The sequence below is a fragment of the Carassius gibelio genome, chromosome A5 (genome assembly GCF_023724105.1).
Source record: "Carassius gibelio isolate Cgi1373 ecotype wild population from Czech Republic chromosome A5, carGib1.2-hapl.c, whole genome shotgun sequence".
Lineage (NCBI taxonomy): Eukaryota > Metazoa > Chordata > Actinopteri > Cypriniformes > Cyprinidae > Carassius > Carassius gibelio.
The window spans coordinates 17,644,309-17,669,634 of record NC_068375.1 but is presented as its reverse complement, the minus strand read 5'-3'; the positions used below and the strand labels follow the sequence as shown (position 1 = coordinate 17,669,634).

The 25,326-nt window shown below is 37.8% G+C and overlaps 1 protein-coding gene across 2 annotated transcripts in view; it reads right to left on the bottom strand.

Moving 5' to 3' along the window:
* Positions 1-25,326, bottom strand: part of LOC127999018 (cotranscriptional regulator FAM172A homolog) — a 166,777-nt gene that overhangs the window by 124,598 nt on the left and 16,853 nt on the right. For both annotated transcript variants that reach the window (XM_052592155.1, XM_052592156.1), the window contains exons 5-6: positions 23,774-23,839; positions 22,579-22,770 (exon numbers count right to left, since the gene is read on the bottom strand). In XM_052592155.1, the coding sequence (XP_052448115.1) occupies positions 22,579-22,770; positions 23,774-23,839 (258 nt within the window). The remainder of the gene's footprint in view (positions 1-22,578; positions 22,771-23,773; positions 23,840-25,326) is intronic.

The following is a 25,326-nucleotide window of genomic DNA, read 5'->3' as shown; positions in this document are numbered from 1 at the left end:
AAACTTACATTACATTCAGATTTTGGGGTTCTCTCAATTTGTATTAAAAGCTGAAGAACTGTGATAATCAACGAAATAAAAAGTCAGCAAAGATAATAATCCTATAATATTATTTGCATAATTTGTTCATGATGTAGTGCATGCAGGGAACCCAAAATCCCTTAGATATTTTTGAAATATTGTTCAATTTGAAACTATTAGTTCTAATTTGACTAGCTGGGACAAAATTATAGGAAATTCTGTTGGACTAAAATGGATTTCTATGAAATTCAACTGATATTTCTAGGTATTTGTTAGGTCCTTTAAACCGCGAAACATTTAAAGAAACATTTTGTAACAATTTAGCAGAGGGACCAATTCTCTCTATTAACATGTTGCTTATTAGCGTGCATATTAATAACATATTGACTGTGTATTAGTATTTACAAAACACATATTGTCTGTGAACATATGTAACATCCCTGATCCTAACCAAAACCTAAACTTAACTGTCTTACTAACTATTAAAGTTGTAGTTAATGGTTTGGTAATGGCAAGAATTGGATCTTAAAATGAAGTGTGACCAAACTATTTTATTTTTATTTTTTTACAGTGATGCTACTAAATAATTACCATATTCATAAATCATGTTGCATGGTACTTAAAGGAGCTCCACAGAATACTAGCGCATGTCATGGAAAATGTCTTGTACTTTTTGATCCTTTGCTGTATGTCCAATAAAAAGGCAAAGATGCATGTTTGGCTTTATTCAGGCCAAATCTGCTGAAATCAGGAAAACATTACATTGGCTTTCTTCTCATTCATCCTCAAGTGCTCCTGTTTCTTTCAACATGAGCATCTTAATGTGCTGTCTTAGGCCTAAAGGGGTCAGTGACTGAGATCACTGAACTAACCACATCTAAACGTGTCAACTATTGAAAGAAACACGCTGGTGGGATACAGAGTGCTACAGATGAAAACATAATGAAAGCCTTGACTAAAGGTGAGGTGGGAAATCAATACAGTATAGTGCTGTGATATTCCTTCACAACACCTATAACAATTATCATCATTATTATTTCAATGCTATAGCAAATGCTTTGATATTTACAAAAAGAAGTCAATGCAACTTAAGTGTATTCCTAGAGAGCAGAAACATTTCTCCTGACGCCAGAAATTACCATAGCACATCTGTAAAGATCTAAAATACCTTATTTGCATTCAAAGTGTGCCTTTGTTATTTTAAAGCTTAATGCTTCAGAGAGCTTTGTAAGAACCATGCAATGCAATTTCTAAGCAATGTATTTAAAACAGCCAAATATTTATGTATATGTAATATGCAACATATTACATTAAATATTTAAATAAATTATTACATAATTAATATCATATAATATTAAATTATATTATATAATAAATATTGTGCTAATAAACTGCAACATGTTACACCAATTAAAAATAATCCCAATATATATCATAATGGTGAGAGTATTATGAGGATACTGTATTTTGGGAGACCTACTAAAACCCACTCCTAATCTTTATGCATGCACATATAATAAACACAGCAAGCTGTGCAGTATGTAGGTTATTGCAGACTCTCTGCACCACTCTCTGCATTACAAATGCACTGCCAGGCTGTGCACACATCACGTAAATTCTTTACTTATAAAAAGCATGTTAAAATATATTAATATATAAAAGAGAGCAAGAGAGAAAAGATGAGCATATAACCACAGGTTCACAGCAGGACAAAAACGGATCCATGAGCAAGATCTAAAGAGTCAAATACAGCGGCAGTCTAAGTTCTCCCTCTCGCTCATTCTTTTCATGCACTAGGGATATATAGGCGTTTTAATTGGTGGAGTATTACCAGGGCTTGCGCTTTGATCTCGATGTGTGGAGAGAAAGGGGTTGCATGTGGTTCGTGGTGGTCTCCCATCATACCTTGGGATGATCACATAATGCTCTCCACAGGGTGCCTTCCTGGGACCACATTAGCTGTTTTCCTACAGCCAGCTGACAACTTTATTAGGCTCAGACAATCTCTCGCAAATAACACCCTGGCTCGCTGCTCCGTGAACAGGCACACAAAGGCACACAGCTGCACGTGAAGTCAAGAGCCCAAATGTACGGTTATCAATGGGTGAAGAAAGGAAATGTTTCATGGACTGTAGGATTTTAAAATCACACACTTGTTGCCCTTTATTTTTCAAATGTTCTTTCTTTTACAACCAATCCCATGGCGCAGGGAAATATTTCCCAGCCGCTAGTCTTGAAAGCTCAATAATATGTTTGTGGAGGATAAGACATTTCATGTTACATTGAATTCAGGGCTCTGTTTTTCTGTGGTTCGGCTGCAGAAGTCAATCAGGCATTGATTTTTGGAGTCTAAAGCTTTATTGTCAAAGGATTAATTGATGAATTTTTCATTTGATGAGTCAGGTACAATGGACGCTCACAGACATGCTTTCACACTTCCAATCCTTCAGGGTTACTTTTTTCTTTTCACCAGTTCTCACGCTTTATTATAATCTATTTGTTTGAGCACCTGCTGTAAAAGAATCCCAGAATACCATATGCACATGCTAGAGATCACAAAACAAACACAACTCAGACTAACTGCCTGTGCCTCTCGTTTACCAAATGAAGATGTTAAGTGAGTATGCGCATACGGCGAGTTCTGCAACACTTTCCAGCCCAAACAAAAGCCACTGTACCACTGTTCAGATTGCTCGCCTTTAAATCCCAGGGATCAAAATGTTAATTAAATCTTAAGGACGGGGTTTAAGAGATTCAGAGACAAGTGAAAAAATGTGATGCATGAAAGTATGAGAATGCATTTCAGAAAGATAGTAAGAAAAGGAAGGGGAATTCTATTAGTGTATACACAAGTGAACAATAACGGAGATGAATGGCACCAACTGTTGTCAAAGATCAAGGGACATTCATTCATTAATTCACCCAATAAATAAATAAATGAAAACATGATATGCATGATTTTTACATATATAGTCAGAATACTAGTATATAGTCAGAATACTAGTCATAGATAATATAGGCTATAATACATAAAATAATAAGTATGAAAGAATATACACACAGAAATGACATTTCTTGGAAGTTTAATAAATGTACTACCTTGCCTAAAAGTGCTATAAGAATGTCTAAAGACTATAGGAATCGTCTATATACCGAATGGAAGTGCAATTCGTCAATGTTAGTTTACTATCTACAGTGGCCGTTCCTTTTTATGTTACATTCAACAAAACGAGCAGGGAATGACAATCCAGCTTTCAGGCTCTGGTGTGGGACTGCAATGAGTTAACTTGAGTAAACTAATTCCTTGATTCCTCTCAGTCATACTCTTGCCATTTTCAGTTTGGCTGAAACAACAAAACCAGCTGTGGCTGCATAGCTGGTAGAAAAAATGTCTCTCGCGGGAGTAAAAAAAAAAAGAGAGAGAGAGAAATATATAGGCTTGCACATTGAATTCAGGCTAGTTTGCCAAGCTCCTGTCAGATGGGTTTCCAGCAAACCGCAATAACACAGCTTAGAAAAACTCAACACAATTTCGTGCTGTGAGAGGTTTTCCAATTGACTGTGGGGCCACCTGGATTGTACGGATACACTTATTTGACAAGACACACAAAAATACGGAGACAAAGGAAGGGAATGTAATGAATTTGAGAGTGCCGTAAAGTAAGGGGAAAAGGGAAAGCAAGCAGCAATAGATCAGTAGCTAAAACAAACACAGCATGATGGCAGGCAGGAAGCCGTGGACTAGCAGAGATTGGCCCGCTTGTCAGTACAGTAGAGCAAATCGACAGAACACACTGAAGGAATTGCACAGACGGAGGCACTGGAAAGCGAGCCCCACATCTCTCTATGTCAGGTTATCCCAGGGATCTCCTGTATTGATGGACACCAAATGCCTTTAGCAGAGACAGCCTCAGTGGGCTCCCCTACTGTTCTTGGAGGAACTTTGTGACTGATAGACGGACCAGGGTGGCCATATCTGCAAGTGTCAAAAGTGAGGGCGAGAAAGGAAACCGAAGAAGTCGGATGATCAACTCAGAGAAGACCTGATGGAAGGTGCCATGCACTTTTAATGGCCAGAAGGTGTTAAGTTTTGCTGTCGAACTGAAGACCCTGGCGAGCGGGATGGTTGCCAACGCTGATTACCAGCAGGTCAAAAACTTGAATGAATTGTGGCAGGGAAATGAAAACAGTTACCACAAAGTTCGAGCTTAAAATAACAGAACGCCGACTTTAATTATTTGATGAGAACTGCAAACATTTTCAATGGGATACCAATCGTAGCATAGCAGGTTTCTTGAAGTGAGAAATAAGGAAATATAGTTACTGTAAGTTGCAACATATCACATTCCTGCTGTGCCATTCTAAGGGGAGTAACTTTAGAAAAGGGCTAAAGTTAATCATCTCCCAAGGACAGACTATGATCCCTGTCAGATCATTCCCCGGTCTGCTATGACCCTCACCCCATCTCCGTTGACTCGATATATACCTTGGCGCTCACACATACACACTTCTGTAAAACATCTAGCTTGCCCTTCACAACCAACTCTAATTTCCTCAGCTCCAAAGGTACCATCCCCATGCCTGTAAGGTAAACGACTCTCCCAATTAAAGCTGGTTAATGTAAGTGCCCATCATGCCACTGGCTGCAGTGGCATACTTCATTTGTGAAATCCAAGATTTTTTTAACCTTAAGCCTGGAGCAATGGACAGCCAAATGGAACTGCACTTACCCACCAACCCCTGACAAAGTTATGCACCCATTAACACGGGGGAAAAAGGTACTTTTTTGTTTTTTTAAGGAAAGACTAACAATAGATGCAACAGGATTAAATGATGCCAATCATACCATAAGTCTTACACATTTGTCATAAAATGAGGGCATTTGTAATTCAAGTCTGTGACTCCAAGGACCCTGACACAAGCAATCAGGCACAATGACTCCACAAGCTTTAAAATGCTTGTCTGCCTCATTCTCTTGTCTTTCTGAAAGAACAGGAGACATGAATTTGAGATCAACAGCACAGTAGAACTGCACTAACATCTTCCGGTATTTTCGGTCACAATGTACCCCTTAAATGGGAGGCTTCCATGAAAATACAGAGAGTTTGAGAGCTGAGTTGTGCACAATTCATAAATAAATACAGAATTTTAAATGGCAACTATATTGCTGTTTAAAACTTAAAATTGTAAAACACTAAGAACTAGAGTTAAAATTTTAACTTTAAGAGAGTAAAGTTTTAAGGAAGTATATATATATTTTTTTTTTTTCATATAATTAAAGGTTTGTGAAGACAAACTGTTGGCTTGACAGACTTTCTTTTTTTAAATAGGCATTCCAGACCTATCTATTAGTCATGGAAGTTCTTAGAATTGCAGTTCATTAAACTCCATTATGTCATTCTAAATTCAACATACTTCTTAGAATTGCAGTTCAGTAAATTCTATAATGCCATTCTATATTCACATTCCAATTCAACATTCTGTGCCAATTCAACAAGGCAAATTCTTAAATTCCTAAAACATTGTTTAAGGGGAGGCCACAATGTTTTGGAAAGCTGGGAACCTTTATTATACATGAAAACTATAGCCCTGGTCAAAACATAAGTGGATAATGCATTGTTCTTCATTTCATTCATAGAAAAGTTTTTCATATGACTAAAATGACGCTCAAATTTCAGAGAATTATTTCAAATGAAGAGGTATTTCAATTAAAAATCATCAATCATAAGAGATGGAAAAGTACAAGATCAGAAAGAAAATTCCTGGGGGAGAAAAGAAAGGGAAAAATCATCCAACAAGTGAAAGTGGTTAAAGAAGAATCCTATTCCAAAAGGTAATAGACAGTGCTGGAGTATGACCCAGAAAGCCAATTCACACACACATTGTGCTCAAGTCACATGGTCTCAACCATTTTCCATAGTGAATAAAGTGCTGTGCTATGTAAATCTTTCAGCCTATGCAGCCAGAAACTAATTAAGTCATTTGAAATAACATTGCAGGTATGTGTGTGCAATCTAGCGATGCACTGCTGATGAGCTTGTCTAGGCCTGAGGCCAACTTAAAAAATGTTAAAGAAAAGAAGCTGCCAAACTCTAGCTGAAAACAGAAGCCTAAAGAGATTTGGTATCCTTCTTCAACAACAGTGAAATGCATTCCCTCTGAGCACAAGACTCTTTAACCTGTCTTCAACTCGTTCCAAAGCAGAGATAAAGGTGTGTGCATTAGAGGAAAGTGATGGTGCAGCTAGATTAAGGTTCACAAACTATAATACAAAACAACAAGTTGCCCATTACAGCAGAAACCAAGAAGCATAAAAGCTTGATAAAACATTGCAAGGCAGACAGAGACAAACCTTAAAGAAATCCTACCAAAGCTCAGGGTGTTACGGTTGATTACATGGGGGATGAATGCATGTTTCAGTGTTTAGGGAAAATGATGCTTATTTTCCCATCTTCCAGAACCACAAAGCCATGCAGAGCAGCACTGCAGGGGCTTCATACTCCTTGCCACTATCTCGGGAATTACAAAGAACTATTTGCAGCCGAGGGTGGAAGAGCACAGAGCCATCTTTCCCCGGCCCTGTAGTGTCTTCAGCTCAGAAGAGCCTTGCTTACCAATTGTTTTTGTGTTCATACACAATTGTTCCCACAGTAGCCTCTAGCTAAGTTTCTGCACTGCAGAACAGACTGATATTCTGGTAACCCAAAGGTGTCCACAAATGGATGCTTGGAAATCAATCTGGTGAGGGTCAGGACAGCTAGAAGAATAACCAAGAAGAAAATAGGCACAAGCTGAGAGCGAGGTAAAAGCTGGTTGACAGAATTAAACCAGCCCTTGGGAAACTTTAAGTGGACTTCAGATGTTAACCAAGCAATCTATGTATGACCTCACAGTCTTTTACAAGAACACATCTTAGAAATGCATAATACTGTAATACAAAACCCATCCAATCTGCGTAAGGGACCCAATCCATCCAGGACACATCATATTGTGATGATGACCAACTGACACCACTAATGTACATTATCCATTATATAAAACATGTACCCATAGAAACAGTCATGCTAACTCAATGGACTCTATAAGGTCCCCCCAAAAATTGATATCTGGTGCAATCCTTCCAACCCTGAAAGAGGAACTCATAGCATGCTAACGGTGCCCACAATCTACCATATTCCTGTGCATGTCCCGGAAGTGGGTCACCCTTGGAGACACAAGCAATGCACTGCTCCCCTTTCTGATAGAGATGACTGAGTCTCTAGCAGTGTCGCCCTCACAGGGGGAGGTTGAGGGCTTGGCTGAGAGTGATTGGACCTTTCTAGGTCAGATCCCGTGACATTGCTCAGCTGGCAAAAAAACAGAAAAGAGGATAAATAAACCAGTGGTGCCAGGGGAATGGAGCTACCTGCGGCACACTTCATGCCTCTTCATGACACCATGGGGCACAGTACATCAGCATCAGAAATTATAGTTGTGCTCTGCTTTTTACTTGTGTTCTGTTACATTTGTTTTTTTGGCCGGATTTAACAATGCTTCCATCCTTTTTTTTTCTTTTTTTTTTTTGCATTCTTTCTCATGTAGAGGGAGATCAGCTTGTGGACTTCAAAGAGCTATATGTGCCAGCAAAGAGGATGGAAGCGGGGGGAAGAAAGACAGAGAGAGAAAGAGAGGGAGGGAAAAAGAGTGAGAGAGGTTAGAACTGGGTCACAGGCACTGCAGTTGACTCATATTGGCCAGACTAAGAGAGCGATCTTTCTCACTCAAAACTAAGTACATGGCAAGGAAACATGGGCAGCCACTTCTAGCCTAGTGCATCAGGGTACATCAATCAGTCAGTCAGCTTAATTGTTACAAGCAAACAAGTAAATTTGCTATTGGGAAACATACGTGACCTGGCAACAAGGCCCACTTCTTACTTAGCTTATTTTCAGCAGTAGACCACTGTTTTAACTCAGTCCATGGCATGTAAGGATAATGTATCTTTGCTCATAAAAAGACACAATGTGGATCAGGAAGGGCTGGGCATGATGCAAACGGTAATCCACTGAGCACTTCCAGTAAGTCATTGACCCACTTCAGAAAATCAGTTCACACAGGTTCAGAGATTGCATTGGATGTATAACCTTGGCAAATGCATTTTGGGATCTTGTCCTTCTATGTTTACACAGGGAGCAGAGCAAGTTGTATGGCTAAATACAGAATTCAAAAGCTGAATAAAAGTGTAAGATACCATGTCTAGTGAGAGGAGGGCAGATGTAATTCATTGTACTGAGAAGTCCTGTGAGAAAACCGCAAGGTCATACACCGCAGCAGTAAACACAATCACTTAAAAAGCCGATGTAAATTCATGCAATACGGGGAGAAAATAAAAATAAAAATAAGGTTTGGGGCATTGAAAACCACCCTCTTGACTCTGGAAGCCGGTAAAGCTGAAAAAACGAACACAAAACATCCCTAACAGAACAAAACAGAAATTGGGCTCCAAGGGTGTGAAGGGAGAGCAAGGTCAGCGAGCAGAAAAAGCTGCGAGGGCAATTTGTTTGTACACGTTGTAGAACATGGCTTTGTGACTACTCAGCTTCAGTGTAAACACAAGTCGATGGAAAGGGAGAGTGGACGAGGGGTTTCAAACTTGAATAACTGCCAGAGAAGGACAAACAAAGTGCAGAATCACTTCTCTGGCCCTCTGCACGCATAGCAGGCTTACAGGGACAGGGAATGTTTATCAGACTTGTAAGTTATCAACAGCTCTCTGCTAGAGCAGCTCAATAACATCAAAAGCAAGGCCAGACGCTATCACGGCCGTTCGTCCTCCTCTATAATGACCCTTGATAAAGAGGCATAGCCAGCACTGGTCCTCTCAACCCCGTCACCCAACACAAGCACACACACGCAGCTACACACATGCATACTGATAACAGACTCCAGTCAGGGTGGCATAAGGGGTTTGGAAGTTACATCTCTCCTCCTTTCTGTGCTTTTGAGAGAGACAGGGTTGTAGCACTTCAAGGACCACCAATGCAGCTTTCCTGCGACAGCAAAACAGTGCGATAGCATCTTCTCAGCCTCAGGAAGCTCTTCTACCCTTCACTGGCTCAGCTGATGACATGCCTGTGTTGATTTCCAAACCTGGGATTGAGAGGTTGCCTTTCCGATGACTGACTACCCCAGGAGGAAGAGGGTGACAGTACATCACAGCATACGGTGCGCCACGTAACCAAAAAAACTTGACATAAGCGCAAACAAGTCTGCAGAGCTCACCAGAGTCCTGAGAGGGATAAGGGATACACTGTCAGCATATGCATGGGTAATGACACATAGCACTATGATGATGACATGGACGACTACAGACTCTGGTGCTGTTGTCAGGTTTAAATAACAGTGGAAGATCAGACAGAGTTACGTGAGCTCATAGGAAACACAGGGTGTGTCAACACAAAGAAAAGAATGATGGCATGTTTATGTGCATGTTGTGCGTCCCTACACAAAGCAGACCTGATGACCCAGGGGTGACACCAGATGAGACAAAAGAGACATGAGTTGAGTGACAGAAAACATCAGTCTTTCTCATTAGAAACTTTGCCCCACTTAAAGGGATAGTTCGCCCAAAACTGGCAATTCTGTCAAATCCAGCTTATTTTGCAACACAAAAGTACTATTCATGCTGCAAACCAGTCTTTATAATTATAAATGTAAAAAAAAAAAGATAAAAACCAATCTGCAAGAAAAAGTATCATAATAGACCACATTTGTACAGGTAAAAGAACTAGAAGTGAATAACACCGGAAACCTTGCACATTTCACACAAATGGGTGCACCCACTCTTCTATTAAAAATAACCATTGTGTACTTCCTAATATGTATGACATTTTCCAATATTCTGTGGAACACAACATTTGTATTATCAGTCATACATACATATCTGAATCACAGGTAATAAAGGTGTTCAACTAAAATATTAATATTCCCCTCACTATGTCAGGTTTAAAGATTTGTGTAGGTTTAAAAGAATCAAGGTGTTGACTTCTTGTGCTTTAAAAAAATGTATACAATCTGTCTCTGCCTATTACAGGTGTTCATATCACACAAGATGGATATTAATAATACCTATACAATAATATGTTGACTTAAAAGTATGGAAACCTGCTGCCTTAGGGAAATTAGGTAAATAAGCTTGTTTTTAAATATAAAAAAATATATAACTATACTGAATACAATTTTATAATGAAGTTACATTTTCTTAAGGTAACATTCGTCTACATGTTTCTAATAGGTCAACTGTCCAGATTTCACAGAATAAACAATACCACACACTTACTTTTATTTTGAGACCTACAAAATAGTTAGTTTATCATTGTAATAAGCACATATAATAAGCACAGCTCCCCCAAAAAATAGGCTACAGCTCTCGAAATAGTAAATACAGCATATTTCAAGCATTTTCAGACACATCTCATAACTTCTCCTGAATACACCTTTGCAAACTTCTCACCAAGTCTTTGCCAGTCACACATAAGAACACACACCCACGACCACAGTCACCACTAACTCTTGTTCATACACACACAAACTTTTGAGCAAATATTCATAAGCTCTCTCTCACACACACACACACACACACACACAACAGGCAAAGGGGGAGGTTGAGGCAGCGAGGCACCTGGCAGTGGGAGGTGATTGAAAAGGCACTAGAAAGGTGTCAGCGCATCACTATAATTAGTGCTGTTGATCCTGCAGAAATCCAGGCCCAGTGTACTGTTGCTGACACACACACACAGACACACACACACACACATTCCCTGGGCGGAGTGAGAACTTTGTGTGTGTGTGTGTAGATGACAGGAGGTGGCTTTGGGTCTCGTACTGGTGGAAGTGTGTCTACACAGACTTGAATGGAGCACTTTTACTCCCCTGGGGGTCCGCTTAACAGCCGCAGAGTCTCGTAAGTATATGTGCGCTGTCTAGTTCCTGAGCTATACTGCAAAAGTAAAGATGCTTCTAAAAGAGAATTTATTTCATTAAAAAGAATTGTAATATTTTGAAATATTGTTTTGGGTATGGTTGTATTACATGTACTAGATCTTTTTTCTTGTTAGGGATGTTCTAAAGCTACATATTTTCTTTAAAAATCTGAATAAACCATACGAACAAGTCAGTTTTAAGGAATCCCTGTTTAATTATAGCTTGGTTTAAGTTTATGTCCACAAAATACTGACTGAACCATTTATTGGTTCTATGTGGATGCTAATGTACATTACTACAGTTGAGTAAATCAATAGGCTAATCAGCAAAAAATAGCCTAAAAAAAAAAAAAACATGTTTGGAGCATACAGTTTTGATGCATCACAATACTTGTTTCTGATGCAGAGATGTTGTACCAGTTTCTGTTAGACTATTAGCATGCTCAAAACGCTTATGCTTAAAATATTTAAGTAAAAAATTTTTAAAAAACTGACCTCACTTATCACTGAAATGTTGCGGCACATTAGCACATTTTTGACTGCATTACATAAATTAGGACGTTTTCTAGCTTTACTTGGTGTAAATGTAAAGTTTATACTATAATCCTGAGATCCAAATTTTTGTAACAAATACACTACCCCTTTGAGGATTACAAAACATAAAACAATATTGAAGACACCATCCTCTTTAGTTTCAACTACTTGCAATTTCGAGTAGTTTGAAGTCTGGAAAGATACGGTTTTCAAAGTAGCTTCCCCAAAACTGATTTACAGTTTATTGATATATATATATATATATATATATATATATATATATATATATATATATATATATATATATATATATATAAATATATATAAAACTTGCATATAAGCTAAATAAATACCTAAAATGAACACCATAAAAAGCTTTAAACTATGGATAAAATGCGAGAAACTGAGTGTCCATCAATTCAAAAGTACTTTCCTGCCCATCCAAAATTGAACAATGACCTTATGTTGTCATGAGAGTAAAGAAAAAGTATGAGCTGCTGCTTGAGGAAGTGACACATTGAGACCAGCCATGTGTCTGTCCACAGTAAACTCAAGTCTTTAACCCTTGGGAGTGCCAGGAAGACACCGCTAAGAGATCCGTCCAGAAGTGCCAGTGACTGTCATGTGAACGTGACTCGCCCTGTTCAAGTGGGACTACCCAAGTCAGATTTCCAATGCTGAGACCTCAAAGCTCTGGGACTCCTCCAAAAGTCAATTAGACACTCTCAGTCAGGTTTAGCACCACTTTTTTTGACTGTCCATAGTCAGGCAAAACAAAAAAAAGCCCTTCAAACACACACACATGCTTCCAACTAGGGACTGATCCTGGCAATGACAGAGTTTGGCTTCTTTATTCTTATGGAGAGGTTGTCAGTGACTCTCAAGGACACTTGGAGAGTGTGTGTGTGTGCGCGAGCGAGTGTCTCGGAGGGGAAGCAGGTACGCCTGTCGGAGCGTCTGGCTGCTCCCGGTGCACAGGGGGCTTGGTGACATCGCCCGAATGCTGATGTCTCCCCCACGCTTTCACCGGGCGACGCCACGGCTCCCACTCTGACTTTCAGCCAAGAGAGCGAGTGACAGGTCTGCACACACAAATTTGTTTCAGAAGCTTGCTTTTTTCCCAGGTCTCAGGAGCTCATTCACAGGTGGCGGTAATAAAGCTGAATATTTCCTGACAAAAGCCTCTCTCTTTCTCTGGGCGTCTATTTGACAGGTGTGTATTAGTGGAAAAGGAGATCAGAGGTGAAGCCACTCATTTAACCTTTGGATATATAATTCTCACACCTATTTAGCCCCATTTGTTGCAGATATAAACAATACCAAAGAAAAGATAAATAACATTTTAATTTTAGAATTTTCTTAACACTTTTCATATATTAAATATATAAACAAACATATATATATATATATACATATATATACATACACACACACACACACATATATATATATATATATATATTTTTTTTTTTTTTTATATATATATATTTATATTAAAAAGTTATTTGATATTTTTGTGGTGGGGGGAAAGCTGAAGATGGCAAAGCTGAAGACTGGACTGATGGCTGCTGAAATGTCAGTGTCACAGAAATCATTCTAATTTTGATTCTGATTTAGTACTCAAGAAACTTTTCATAGTAATATCCATGTTGAAATCAGTTGTGCTGCTTATAATTGCAGGATACTTTAATAAATAGAAAGCATTTATTTGAAATAGAAAAAAAATACAGTAAAAAAAAAAAAAGTTGTTTTACTTTCTAAAAGCAGCCAAATCTGTTGGATATTTCTGTTCATATTCCCCAGAGAAAAGAATGGGTTAACTAGGGATAACCAGAATTTTCTTTCATTCTACACTATTCCCTCAGTATATGATGTGTGGCCGATTGTATCTACAATTGTCATTAAAATGGGATAGAATAAGTATTGTGTAACAAAACAAATTTCCTATTAATCATACCTAGAGTTGTAATAAACAAGATCTTTGTTTTACCTCCACATCATTCATACTGCACATTCAAGCAGTTCAGATGCGAGCAGCTGCTAAAACGCCAGTATCTTCTGAACGAGTCTGCCTTGAACGAGAACGAGAGAGCCACGTTCATAAAGGAGCGGCAGCTATTCAAAACATTTGGAACGTTGCCATGTGGTCCATCTTCATTATCATGCACTAGCCTTATGGAAGTGAAGGTCTCTGGACATCTGAATGTTAGCCAAAGGTCCTTGAGGACAGCCACCCCTCTCCTAAATTTATTTTCATTTTCCAGTAATGTGGGATTAAAAAAAAAAAAAAAAAACCTTTCAATTGGTCTTCACTTTCATTGAACTACAGAGTACTGCCAAGACCCAGTTAACCCCTATTTGCGCCAACAGTTCCTCCCCATCGATCAAGCTCTGGCAAAACAGGCAAATTTGCCTGAAGAGCAACTCTGGCATGTTTCTTTTTTTTTTTTTTTTTTTGGAAGCTAGGCTGAACTTTGGCCTCCTGAGAACTCCTCCACAGATAGCCGGACGGCTTAATTTCGGTTTCCCCCATAAACTCAATTTCCTGTGAATCCTTTGGCGAGTCTGTTACCCTGACCCCTTACAAAGTGCAGTGGAGAGGATGGCATGAGAAATTTTACTGATCCAGGACAACGGAAGAGCCCTTAAGACTGCAAAGAACACAAGGAGAAATTCTAATCAATAGGTTAGCTTTTATTTGGGGTCAGATTTCTGCTCGAGTACGCTGTTAAAAATGGACATACAGGACAATAATAAGGACTCTATTAATAGTATTGGGTTAAATTTTATACCGCTCTCTTTCTCTTTTCCCTTCTGTCACACTTCATGCAGCCTCAGAGGGTCATCCCAGGGAGAGAATGAGCGAAGACCTACCTCATACACTGCCACAGGCTTTGTATGAGAGAATCTAAACAAGGCCATCCCATTGAGACACTCACACACTGCCCGCAGCAAAGAACGACCTACACACACCTCGCCGCCTGCCTCTGCCATCATATCATTAGTTCATTTTGCAGCGGAATCCAATTATCAAGACTTGGCTAATGAGTGAATGATCCCCAATAATGGTTCAGAATGGTTTTCTCGCTTTGGTCCATTTAAGGTTTTTCCCCTCTAACAAAAAGATGTAAATACTGTAGCAGAACAGTGGTTAAATATACAATCACATGAATACACCTCTGCCAAAATGATTCGATTTTTCATTTCTGAATTACATTTGATATTTTTGTTGTATGTAACAATGTCACAGATATGACTGACTTAATATTACAACAAGAAAAGATAAAATAAGATTAAAAAAAAAATTGTAAATAGTTAAGACAACTTTGATTATTTCATACAATTTCTGCACTGCTTATTAATTTTTGTAAAAACAAACAATAAAACAAGTCATGTGGTCGGACCTACAAAATTAATGTGGAAGACCCTTCTATGTGTCAAGGCCAATACCTATAATTTTAACAATCATTTTAATAATAAATAAATGCATAAACTAATTAACATGTTAGTGAAATACCACAAAAAAAAGATATTTATGAACTACTTTTAACTTGAAAAATATATTTTAAGAAAACACATACAATAATAATTTCTATGGCATTATTAAAAAAAAAAAATATATATATATATATATATATATATATATATATATATATATACATATGAAATATGTAAATATTTTAAATTTAATTTAAAAAAAACATTCAAAGGTATTTCTCCATGCTGCTTTAAAGAATACCACCCCCACTCACGAAAAAATTATATTATAATAATAATAATAATAATTGCTTCATGTCCAACATTTAAAGAATACCAGTAATATCATAGCACTTTAACAGAACACCATCCCTTTTCTAAGACATCGTCCCACTGAAGTGATGGCCCATAAATCTTTGTTCAGTGATGTGAGCAGCTGGTCCGATGGTCTAGACAGCATCAGAACTATCTCTGGTGGGATACGATCAGCAAGTGACATCTGAATACGTTTATGCATGTGTATAATGAAAAACATCTTGCTCTTAGGTAAGATGCGTCTGTGTGAAAATAAGATGACACAGAGCTATATGGATGAGCATCTGATACCTATTCTGACTGTCAGATGAAGGTAAAGAGCTGGGAAGAGTCAGACAAAATTAGGCGGCAATCAATAAACGCTGAAGGCGCTCTCAATGCCAATGTCTGCAAAGAGAAATGCTAACTCGTAAACCAAGCCTCGTCTGCAACAGACCTCACCATCAGGACACTTAAATGGCAAATAAATCTTTTAACATCTAACGACATGGTAAATCGCTCATCTGAGAGCGAGAGAGTGTTCGAAATCGTAAAATAGGGAGCAGAAGAAACTACAGCCAGTTCGCTGATGAGACTCCACACTGGTTAAGACTGGGGAATAGGGCCACAAAAAATAATGTTTTTTCCTCTTTCTGATCAATTTTTAATTTAGCCCGGACTGTCTGCACTCTTCCCAGGCCGGGGTGTGGTAATTATTGCATTTATTGACAGCGGTGATTCCCGCAGGGGGCTATTTAAAAGAGTTTTAACCCCAGAGCAAGTCACTCCCTCTCACGGCGCTTTGAAGGTGTCAAGTTCATTGATTTTAACTGCAGGAAATGCTGTACCTTCCAGCAAGATGGAGAATGTGTTACCCCCGTACAGGGCCACAGATCCCCCCCCTGGTGTCCCAATGCACGCCTTTATATCTAGTTGACGTCATTGAGGGGCACAAGTTTCCCCCGCATACAGGAAGCGCAGCATCTCTGATGCTAAAGCCTAGCCCTTAGCGGGTGAGCTATCGACTGATAATCATAAATGCAGAAAAAACACAGGTCCCCAGTCTGCAAAGAGAGAAGGGGAAAAAGGAAGCAGGAAGCTTAAGGGATTCCATGCAGAGAGGACAGCGATGGCATACAGTATCACACCACATCTGCAAATGACAGCGGGAGAGAGGGAGAGAAAGTGAGCCGATTTTGAAAAAGACATCAATCTGGTGAAAAAAAGAGCAACATGACAGAAATTAAACAAGATTCCTGTGTTTGAGTTTGCCCGCTTCCCGGCCCCCTTTCAGCCTCCCATTGAAATTCTGGGCAGATACAAACCCCTAGGCTTTTGACACACTTTTGAAAACACCACACCCCCTCTTTCTTTCTAGCAAGTCTCCAGAGTCACTTCTAACTGACTAACAAGAATAGGGAGGGGGGAATTGGGGGGGGGGGGGGGCACGGATCTTATTTTTTATTAAAGACTTTATTCTTAATGACATGCAGTTGCCCTTTTTATTCCTTTTCCTGATGTTTTCTTTTTTTAACCAGGCAACCGACTGTCAGCACCAAGGGGAGGTTTGGGATATGAGTGTGTGTGTGTGTGTGTGTGTGTGTGTGTGTGTGTGTGTGTGTGTGTGTGTGTGCAAGAGAGAGAGAAAGAGAGAGCTATATGAGGGTCGATTTGGGTCAAGGAAGAAGGGGGTAGAGTTTACTGAGGGGGTGCGGGTCAAGGCAACAGCAAAAACAAACACGCAGGCCAGAGACTGGAGAAGAGGAAACATATATAGGGAAATAAAAGGAGAATGTAAAGTAGGTTGGAAAATAATAGCATTGTGACAAGAGGATGAGTGATATGATTCAGAATAGCATACTACTCATACTACTGTTTTACAGTATGCATACTAAACAAAGCATGTCAATTTTCTCTATGGACAGATGACCTACTGCATTTGACAAAATGTGCAGAAGGAATATTGTATCCCATAATGCAAAAAAAAACATAATTTTAATTTGTTAAAAAAAATATCTATTTTTAAGTTTTAAGAGGGTAAGAAACTAATCATTTATTCAGCAAGGATGTATAAAACTTGTCAAAAGTGTCACTTATTTTAAATTATTGTATAAAAATATTTGTTTTACTGTATTTTTGATCATCAAATGCAGCCTTGTTGAGCATTATAGACTTTTAAAAAATCTTACTGACCTCAAACTTTTGAATCGTACTGTACAATACATTATGTATATCCATGTTTAAATGTTCATTTATTTACTTATTTGCCAAGAAGCTTAGTAAAAAACAAAAATGGATATACAGTATACGGTGAGCTGGACATCACTGCAAAATAAACCCATTGAAGGTGATTTGGACACTGACACAAAGTTTAAACATTGTGCATTGTTTTAAATTTTAAGGTTTTAGACAATATACAGTTCAACAAAGTATGCAGTATGCAAGCATTCCTTTCCATACATACTGTAGTCAGAAAAAAAAGAGAAGGAATGGGGGAAAAAATCCTGCAACTGTATAATACAGCTAAGTAAAATAAGACTGGATGGGATAAGAGGGATGAGGAAAACTGAATAAAGTAGGGAACGAGTGAGTGAACCAGCGAGGGAGAGGGAGAGGTGCTGGAAGAGTTGCAGTATATTTATTGCCTCTGTCAAGAGCTCGTTTTCACTCATGCTTCCTGAGTGCCACTAGAGGGAAAAAGATCTCAAGCTTCCTGCATCAGAGAGAGAAAAATCCTCTCACCTTTCCAGTCACGTCCTCACGTTAGCCTCAGCTACATTTTGGCTGGGTCAATGTCAGAGTAACTGCAGGCTTAAACAAGATGCTCTGAGTGAGCAATCAATCTGGCTCTGTCAGAGAGAGCCGAGAAGAGGCGAGAGCAAAGCAGAGGGGGGCTGGACATGTGAGGTTAAATCAGCCATTTGAAAATGTTGCATCACAAAATGGATTCATACATACCTGGCATGTGTCCTCGTACTGGTATAAACACTGGGCTAGTTTAAGCCAGTGGTTTTCTTATCCGATCAGGACAGGCCTGTGACCAGTTTTAAGGGTCACAGATCACCCACACCTCTGGTTTACAGTACTCCAGCTTTTTCTTGCGCTCTTCTGCTGAAACTCTGCTTTTGACAGGTCACAAGTTAATGATTCTGCTACCATGATGCAACAGGCAGAGCTGTCGGCTGTCAGGAATTTAGCTCATGAAGGAATAAGCTGTCATTAAGCAAGTTTGCTTTCTTTCTCAAAACACACACACACAAGTTCATACACATTCATTCTCTCGGCAGCCCAGCTGTCAGACTCCGGCCCCGTTTCCCAGCGCTGCCACGGCGGCCTTCTGTGGATGCCCATAGTCTGTCACATGCTTGCCTCTGTGGGAAGACTGCACAATCTTCTCTTACATAGTAGCACGTAGTTAGTGGTGTGTGACCAGCTAAACTCCTGCACACAAGCAGCAGCTGGATCAGCAGTTATTGCCTTTATCAGACCTCTCGAAAAGGTTAAATTAATGGTTGTGTAATTCTTTCCTTCTTTTTTTTCTATTACATTTACATCTATCCAAAGCAATTTACATTGAATCCAAGGTTCATATTCATATTTGATCAGTTCTTGATTTTCCTGGGAATCGAATCCATGACCTTGGAGTTTCGAGTGCCTAGGTTTGCTAGGTTTTCTTAAATTAGGTTATGCTGTTTGAACTACCGGGACATTTTTCCCTCAAATTTAATATTATTTAAATGCATACATACATAAATACACTCAAAAAAATGTACTTTCACCTTTGCTAATTTTACTTAATCCGTTCATGTTATGATTACTTAAAAAAATGTATTTAACAATGTGAACTTGATTTAATCTAGTTCATTCAACAAAAAAGTTTGTATTGTCAGCTTTACTTAAAAATGATTTGTTCAGCCAACATAACATTTTTGCGTAAAGGTAACATATTAGTGAAACCAACACAGACTTGCATCTCATTGGCTGAGGATTTCTGCAGTCTATTATGGGTAATTGTTATTCTGTCACCCTCTTGGAGAAGTGTAGCACCATTAGATAGGTAGAACAGTAATACAATTTATAGCAATTAAGTTGTTCTAATAAGTTTTAGAACAAAACAAACAAAGAAACAAACGTTTGAAATGTTGTTTTGTAATTTAAATGTGTTTGTGATAAGCTTGATAAGCTGTAATTATAGAAAGGTTTTAATGAAAAGTAATTTTAATCAGCTGCTCATGATCCTAATGCTGGGGGTGGCATTCCTAAAATGGCATTTTTCAAATTTTGTGTCATCATTATTTAACATTTTCAGGTACAATTAACTCATTTGTTGTTTGTTGACTCTATTAAGGGTTGATAAGTTTACTTAAACTTATTTTGTAAAATGAACTTAATTATTAAAAACATTGTCCAAAACATTGCAGATTAGTTGGGCTGACACTATTAAATTAAGCTTTGCCCAACCATAGTAAATAAGTTGAATCAACCTTAATAAATTAAGTTGACCCAATGTAAGTACATTAAATTGGAGTAACAGAATTGCATAATGCTGAAATAAAGCAAATTAATCATGTGGAAATCCTTTCCATGATTTTTTTATGTTCGTTCAAAGAGTTATTTTTTTGAGTGTAGGGAGTACATCTTTATGAAGGGAAAAAAAACAATAACTTCCATTAATAAATCATTATATAATGCTTAACAGATCATTAGTTAAGATATATTCAAATGGCAAAAAAAAAAAAAATGTGCTTGTTCATGTTTACTAATAAACGTATTAAACTACTTTAGGAGTAAGCATTTTAATTTAATTTCATGTAATTGATTTAATCCATATGATCGTTCACTTCTTGAAAATCTACAAATGATTTTAACAGATGTTATGTAATGATTAGACACTTTTGTTAATGCACAACACTTTTGCTGCTATATAGGTGTGATATGGGTAGGGTAAGGAGGCCAGCTCTAGGAAGAGTCCTGGTTGTTTCAAACTTCTTCCTTTAAGGGTAACAGAGACTACATGCTTCTGTGACCCTACAATTTTTTATTTTTAATAAATTTGCAAACCTGTTTTTTGCTTAACCATTATGGTGTATGGAGTGTAGATTGATGTGGGGAAAAAGTAATTAAAGCAGTTTAACATAATCGGCAACATAAACAGTGAAAGCCGTATATATATATATATTTATATTTATATGACCAAGACTACAGTAAATGTTAAAATATTGTAATATATTGACAATTTTACATTTAAGTTGTTTTCTTACATACATACATACATACATACATACATATATATATATATATATATATATATATATATATATATATATATATACACACACACACACACTACAAAATCTATATATTATTTAATGTATATATTATAATTTCTATGATGGAAAGCTGAATGTTTAACAGGCATTACTCCAGTCTTCAGTGTCACATGATTCTTCAGGAATCATTCTAATTTGCTGATTTGGTATTCAAGAAATACTTTATTATGCTGCTTAATAATTTTGTGGAATTATTTTATATTCTACATTGTTCTGAAATGACAGCCAGCTGATATATATATATATATATATATATATATATATATATATATATATATATATATATATATATATATATATTTATTTATATATATTTATTTATTACAGCCCACATCAAAATTATCTGAATTAACCTGCTTAATTTAATAATTTTATTTCTACCCAATAATCTTTAACAAAGCATCACAGGACAGATCAGAGAGCAATGAAATCAGTTTGTCAGCACATAACCAATTCCCATCAGAATAACACATCTCACAGGCTAAAAGAACAGACTGATCTCGGATCAGAGCATATTCGGCACATGGCCTCAGGTGGCCTTGTTTATCACAGAGGAAATCACAAACACGAGCCGTCACTTGAAGAGTCAGACAGCGCATCTGCACCCCTTCAGCAATTCAGATATTGCAAAGTGACAGCCACATTCCCTCTGTCATACTGATATACATGCAACTGACTCTGGAATCTCTCTTCCTGTAAATGCTATTATGATGATGTCACGGCAAAGCTGGGGTCATTATTTAGTATGATAAATGGTCGGCAGAGCACATCGTGCATTCTTTCCGTCTAACCCCGTCGCAGTTCACCCCCAGAAGGCACCTCTTCACAAATGCAATAAGCCACCTTACTGTCTCTCGCACACAAAAACAAAAAAAAACTCGACTTCACTGTCCATCTTTTCCTGGCGCTGTACGAAAAGTGACTTTGCCTACAGACATCAGTGTGGGAGTGTGTGTGTGTGTGTTTTATGACATTTAGATGGAAGAGCGAGGGAGATCTCCCTTAAGTCAATTTGAACACATGGGCCGATGAAATTACACAGGTAGCGACGGGCGGCGTGACAAACGACCAGCCGCGATGGACGGAAATAACTCCACTCGGGGATACATCCTCCGACAGAGAAAAGAAATGAAAATCTAAATTACAGTTTACAGTACACACGTAACAGCAAAACAGCTCCTTTTGCTGGGTAAATAAATATCTATGGATTGGAGAGAGTAAAGAGGGAAACAGAGGAGAACATAGAGATTGATGCAGCAGTTGCTCAGACTACAGGCATGGGGTAATATTTTCAGTGATACGAAACAATCTACTGCTAGTCCAGTCGGGCTTGTAGTTAGGATATTTAAATAAATACTACAAATCCAAAAATATACCAAATCGGTCATTACTGCAGTCTTCAGTGTCACATGATCATCCAGAAATCATATAATGCATATTTAATGCTCAGTTATTATCAATTATTATTGGTGCATCATCATCATCAATGTTGATCAAAAAAAGTATAATAATTGTTTTAAAAAGTGTAACAATTGAAATTCTTTTTAAGCATCAAATCAGCATCAGAATGATTTCTGAAGGACCATGTGACACTGGAGACTTTATCATTTTTCACAATATCATCGTTTTTACTGTATTAAAACTGCATTTCTGAAATACTGTTTACTAAATAGTTATTGATCTATCCATTCATTTATTTATTTATCTACTTATTTTCAACTTTTGAATGATAGTGTATATAGAAAACCTGTAAATTAATAAACACTTCTGCTGGAATTGGAATATAGAGTCGACAATTTCGACAATCTCAGACCAAGCTGGCCTGGATAAATAGATTACATACACACCCGATATAACCCATAAGCAATTAACTATTTTTACAACAAATGCTGAACATAACAAATAATGCTTAGACACTTCCTTTGCAAAAACAAAAGAAAAGAACCAAAAATAAACCTCACCTCTTTGGCCCGGTTAATGAAGGGTATCTGCGTCCCACTGTTGAGGTCTTCGTTAATGATGAGGCGTCGAGCCCACTGGCCTGCCCTTACCACTCCACTGCCCTGGATAAGAACCATGATCTTCTCTGGGTTAGTGAGGGCATCCTCGCTCATGTAAATAAAGCTTTTCGGTTCATCCACAGTCGAATCGACCTGAAGGAATAGAAACATTACAGTCAGTATCAAACGGAGATGCCAGTCACCAATTACAGCGGGGTACAAGATAACAGCAAATTAAATCCTCAGTTAGGAAATTTCACCCTTATATTATTGAACATACTTCGTGCACATCAAAACAAGAGTTCAAACACTTCATTCCAAAATGCTGTGAACTCATTAGAAAAGGTGTTTTTGTGTAGCTCCTTTATCCCCTTATGTGTGTCAACAACTATATTTAGTATTATTAAAGTGAGGCAGGACGCTCTCGGAAACAGCTGATTGCAGTCAGAGACTGGAATCATTTCTAATGAACGACGCTCAATGCTGAAAACAGTGCGTCTGATGACTTCATTACACTGCATCAAATCCGTCTTGGATGATTCCTGTGTGGTGATGGGTTTTGTGGCAAAGTCTAAGATGTGCATAAAATCATACGTCTGAAAATAACACAATGCATTTTGCGTGTAAAATGGACTTTGATAAATGGATTAAGCACTATATTCAGTTGGTCACAGGTAGCTTTGCCCACGAAACTCTCTGAAAGACAATACAGAGTCCAAGAACATCATTTGGTAAATACTGCTCATAAAAGCCTGTGCCAGCATTGTTCGGGTGATTTATGGAGAGGAGTTTACAGTGCTTTTCAAAGGACATAAATTCTATGTCTACCAAGTGCAAAAACCTGCTATCAAAAATGATGTGTAGTTTAATGATATGCCTCTTAAAAAGCATACTAGAAATCATAACATTACTGCTCATATCAATGCAGTGACCACACCTTAGGAATCTCCTTACACAATTTGAACAAACGTAATTTTCTCCTGGAGAGTTGAGAAGTTTTGAAGAAAATCATTCTTAAACTTAGTTTTCACCCAATATAGACCATTGTAATCTTATACGATGCCAAGGACAACTGTATCCGTTTCCACTATAATTCTGTTTAGATTCAAATGGTGGGCATCTAAAATATTAAGGAGGGAAAAAAGACATTACTTACTGGGAGGATCTCCTTCTTCAGGTTGCAGTTGTTTTCCAGGAGTTCATAAACATACTTTGTAATGATCTACAGGAGACAAGAGAGGCATCCTTATAAGTGTTCAAACTAACTTGCAAAAATGACCTGCACTTGCATTTGGTTTGAAATTAAAATATATTTTAACTGTGGTTGGAAAAAAACACTTTATAAGTGTCACTTTATATATAAGTGAGTTACTAAAGAATATTGGATGGACTCTTTTCATATTTCCAGGATCTTCAGAAGCTGAAGTCATAATAGTTGGGTAAACTAAATGGAGAACAGAATCTACACTGAAAAAAAAAAAAAAAAAAACGCAAAAATTGCTAGCAAATTTCACACACAATTACAAAGAACCGGAAGGTAACAGGCTGAATTAACTGCAAAATGACAAAATCAAAAGAACAACTGATAGTATTTTTTTGTACATCATATCCCAATAATCTTTGTTTTATTCACAAAAAATATAGTGTAATTAATAATAATAATAACTTGGTGAACAACGAATATCAATTTTTGCATTTCCATTTGCTCCAACACCAAAAGAAGACATGCTTGATAGCGCTACAATGACTTTCCAAAAAGGGGAAAAATATATAGAGAATACAGCAATTACAGAGGTCATAAGACAGAATAATTTCTAATGTGCTGTTACTCAGTTGCTGTGTTACTAGTTTTTTTATATTTTAATGCAAAGGTGATATAACAAAGAAAAATGTGATAATTGTACATAAAGTTTTATATATATATATATATATATATATATATATATATATATATATATATATATATATATATATATATAACTATATATATATATATATATATAACTATATATATGATATTATTAACTGTGGAAATGCATCATCAGTCTAAAAAAAAAAAATCACACACACAGACTTGTTTTTGTTTGATCATCAGAGTCAATCACACTCTGATTAAATGCGAAGTACATGCAGTTCCATGCTTGAGAGCCACAGTGAATAAGATAACTAGAACTGTCTGGATTTCACTTGTTCTGCACAGAGAGCAGAGTGTACAGGCGCTGTCAGCCTAAAGCGGGACAAATCTAGACTACAAACAGCGTGTTTAAGTAAGGTATGTTTATCCCTGCAGTGCAATTTCCACCTCGGGCCAAAAGCTTCATGGTTCAGTGACATCAACAACTTTGATCGTTTATTTCTTGTTTTGCTTTAGCTCACGATCTGTAACAGCTGAAACGACAGTGCTTTAAGAGGTGAATAGCAAATGTGCTAATTAAGATGAGATTTTTTAATGTTGGTTGTGATTTGGCAACAGTCAGCAGAACAGCCCCAATGAAACGTGGCTTATCTTTCAGGGCACGCTCATCCTGTTATGCCAAGTCTGAGGGGACTTTACGGCCCACCCGGGTGGAGGAACTAACAGATGCCCCTCTGGAATGAGGCGTGAAGGTGGTGGAGCCAGAATCTGTGTCTGACGGCTGAGACTGTCAGCTGTGCTGGTGTCACAAAATGTGTGAGGTCTTGATCTGCAGTCAGACTGAGCTGCTGGGT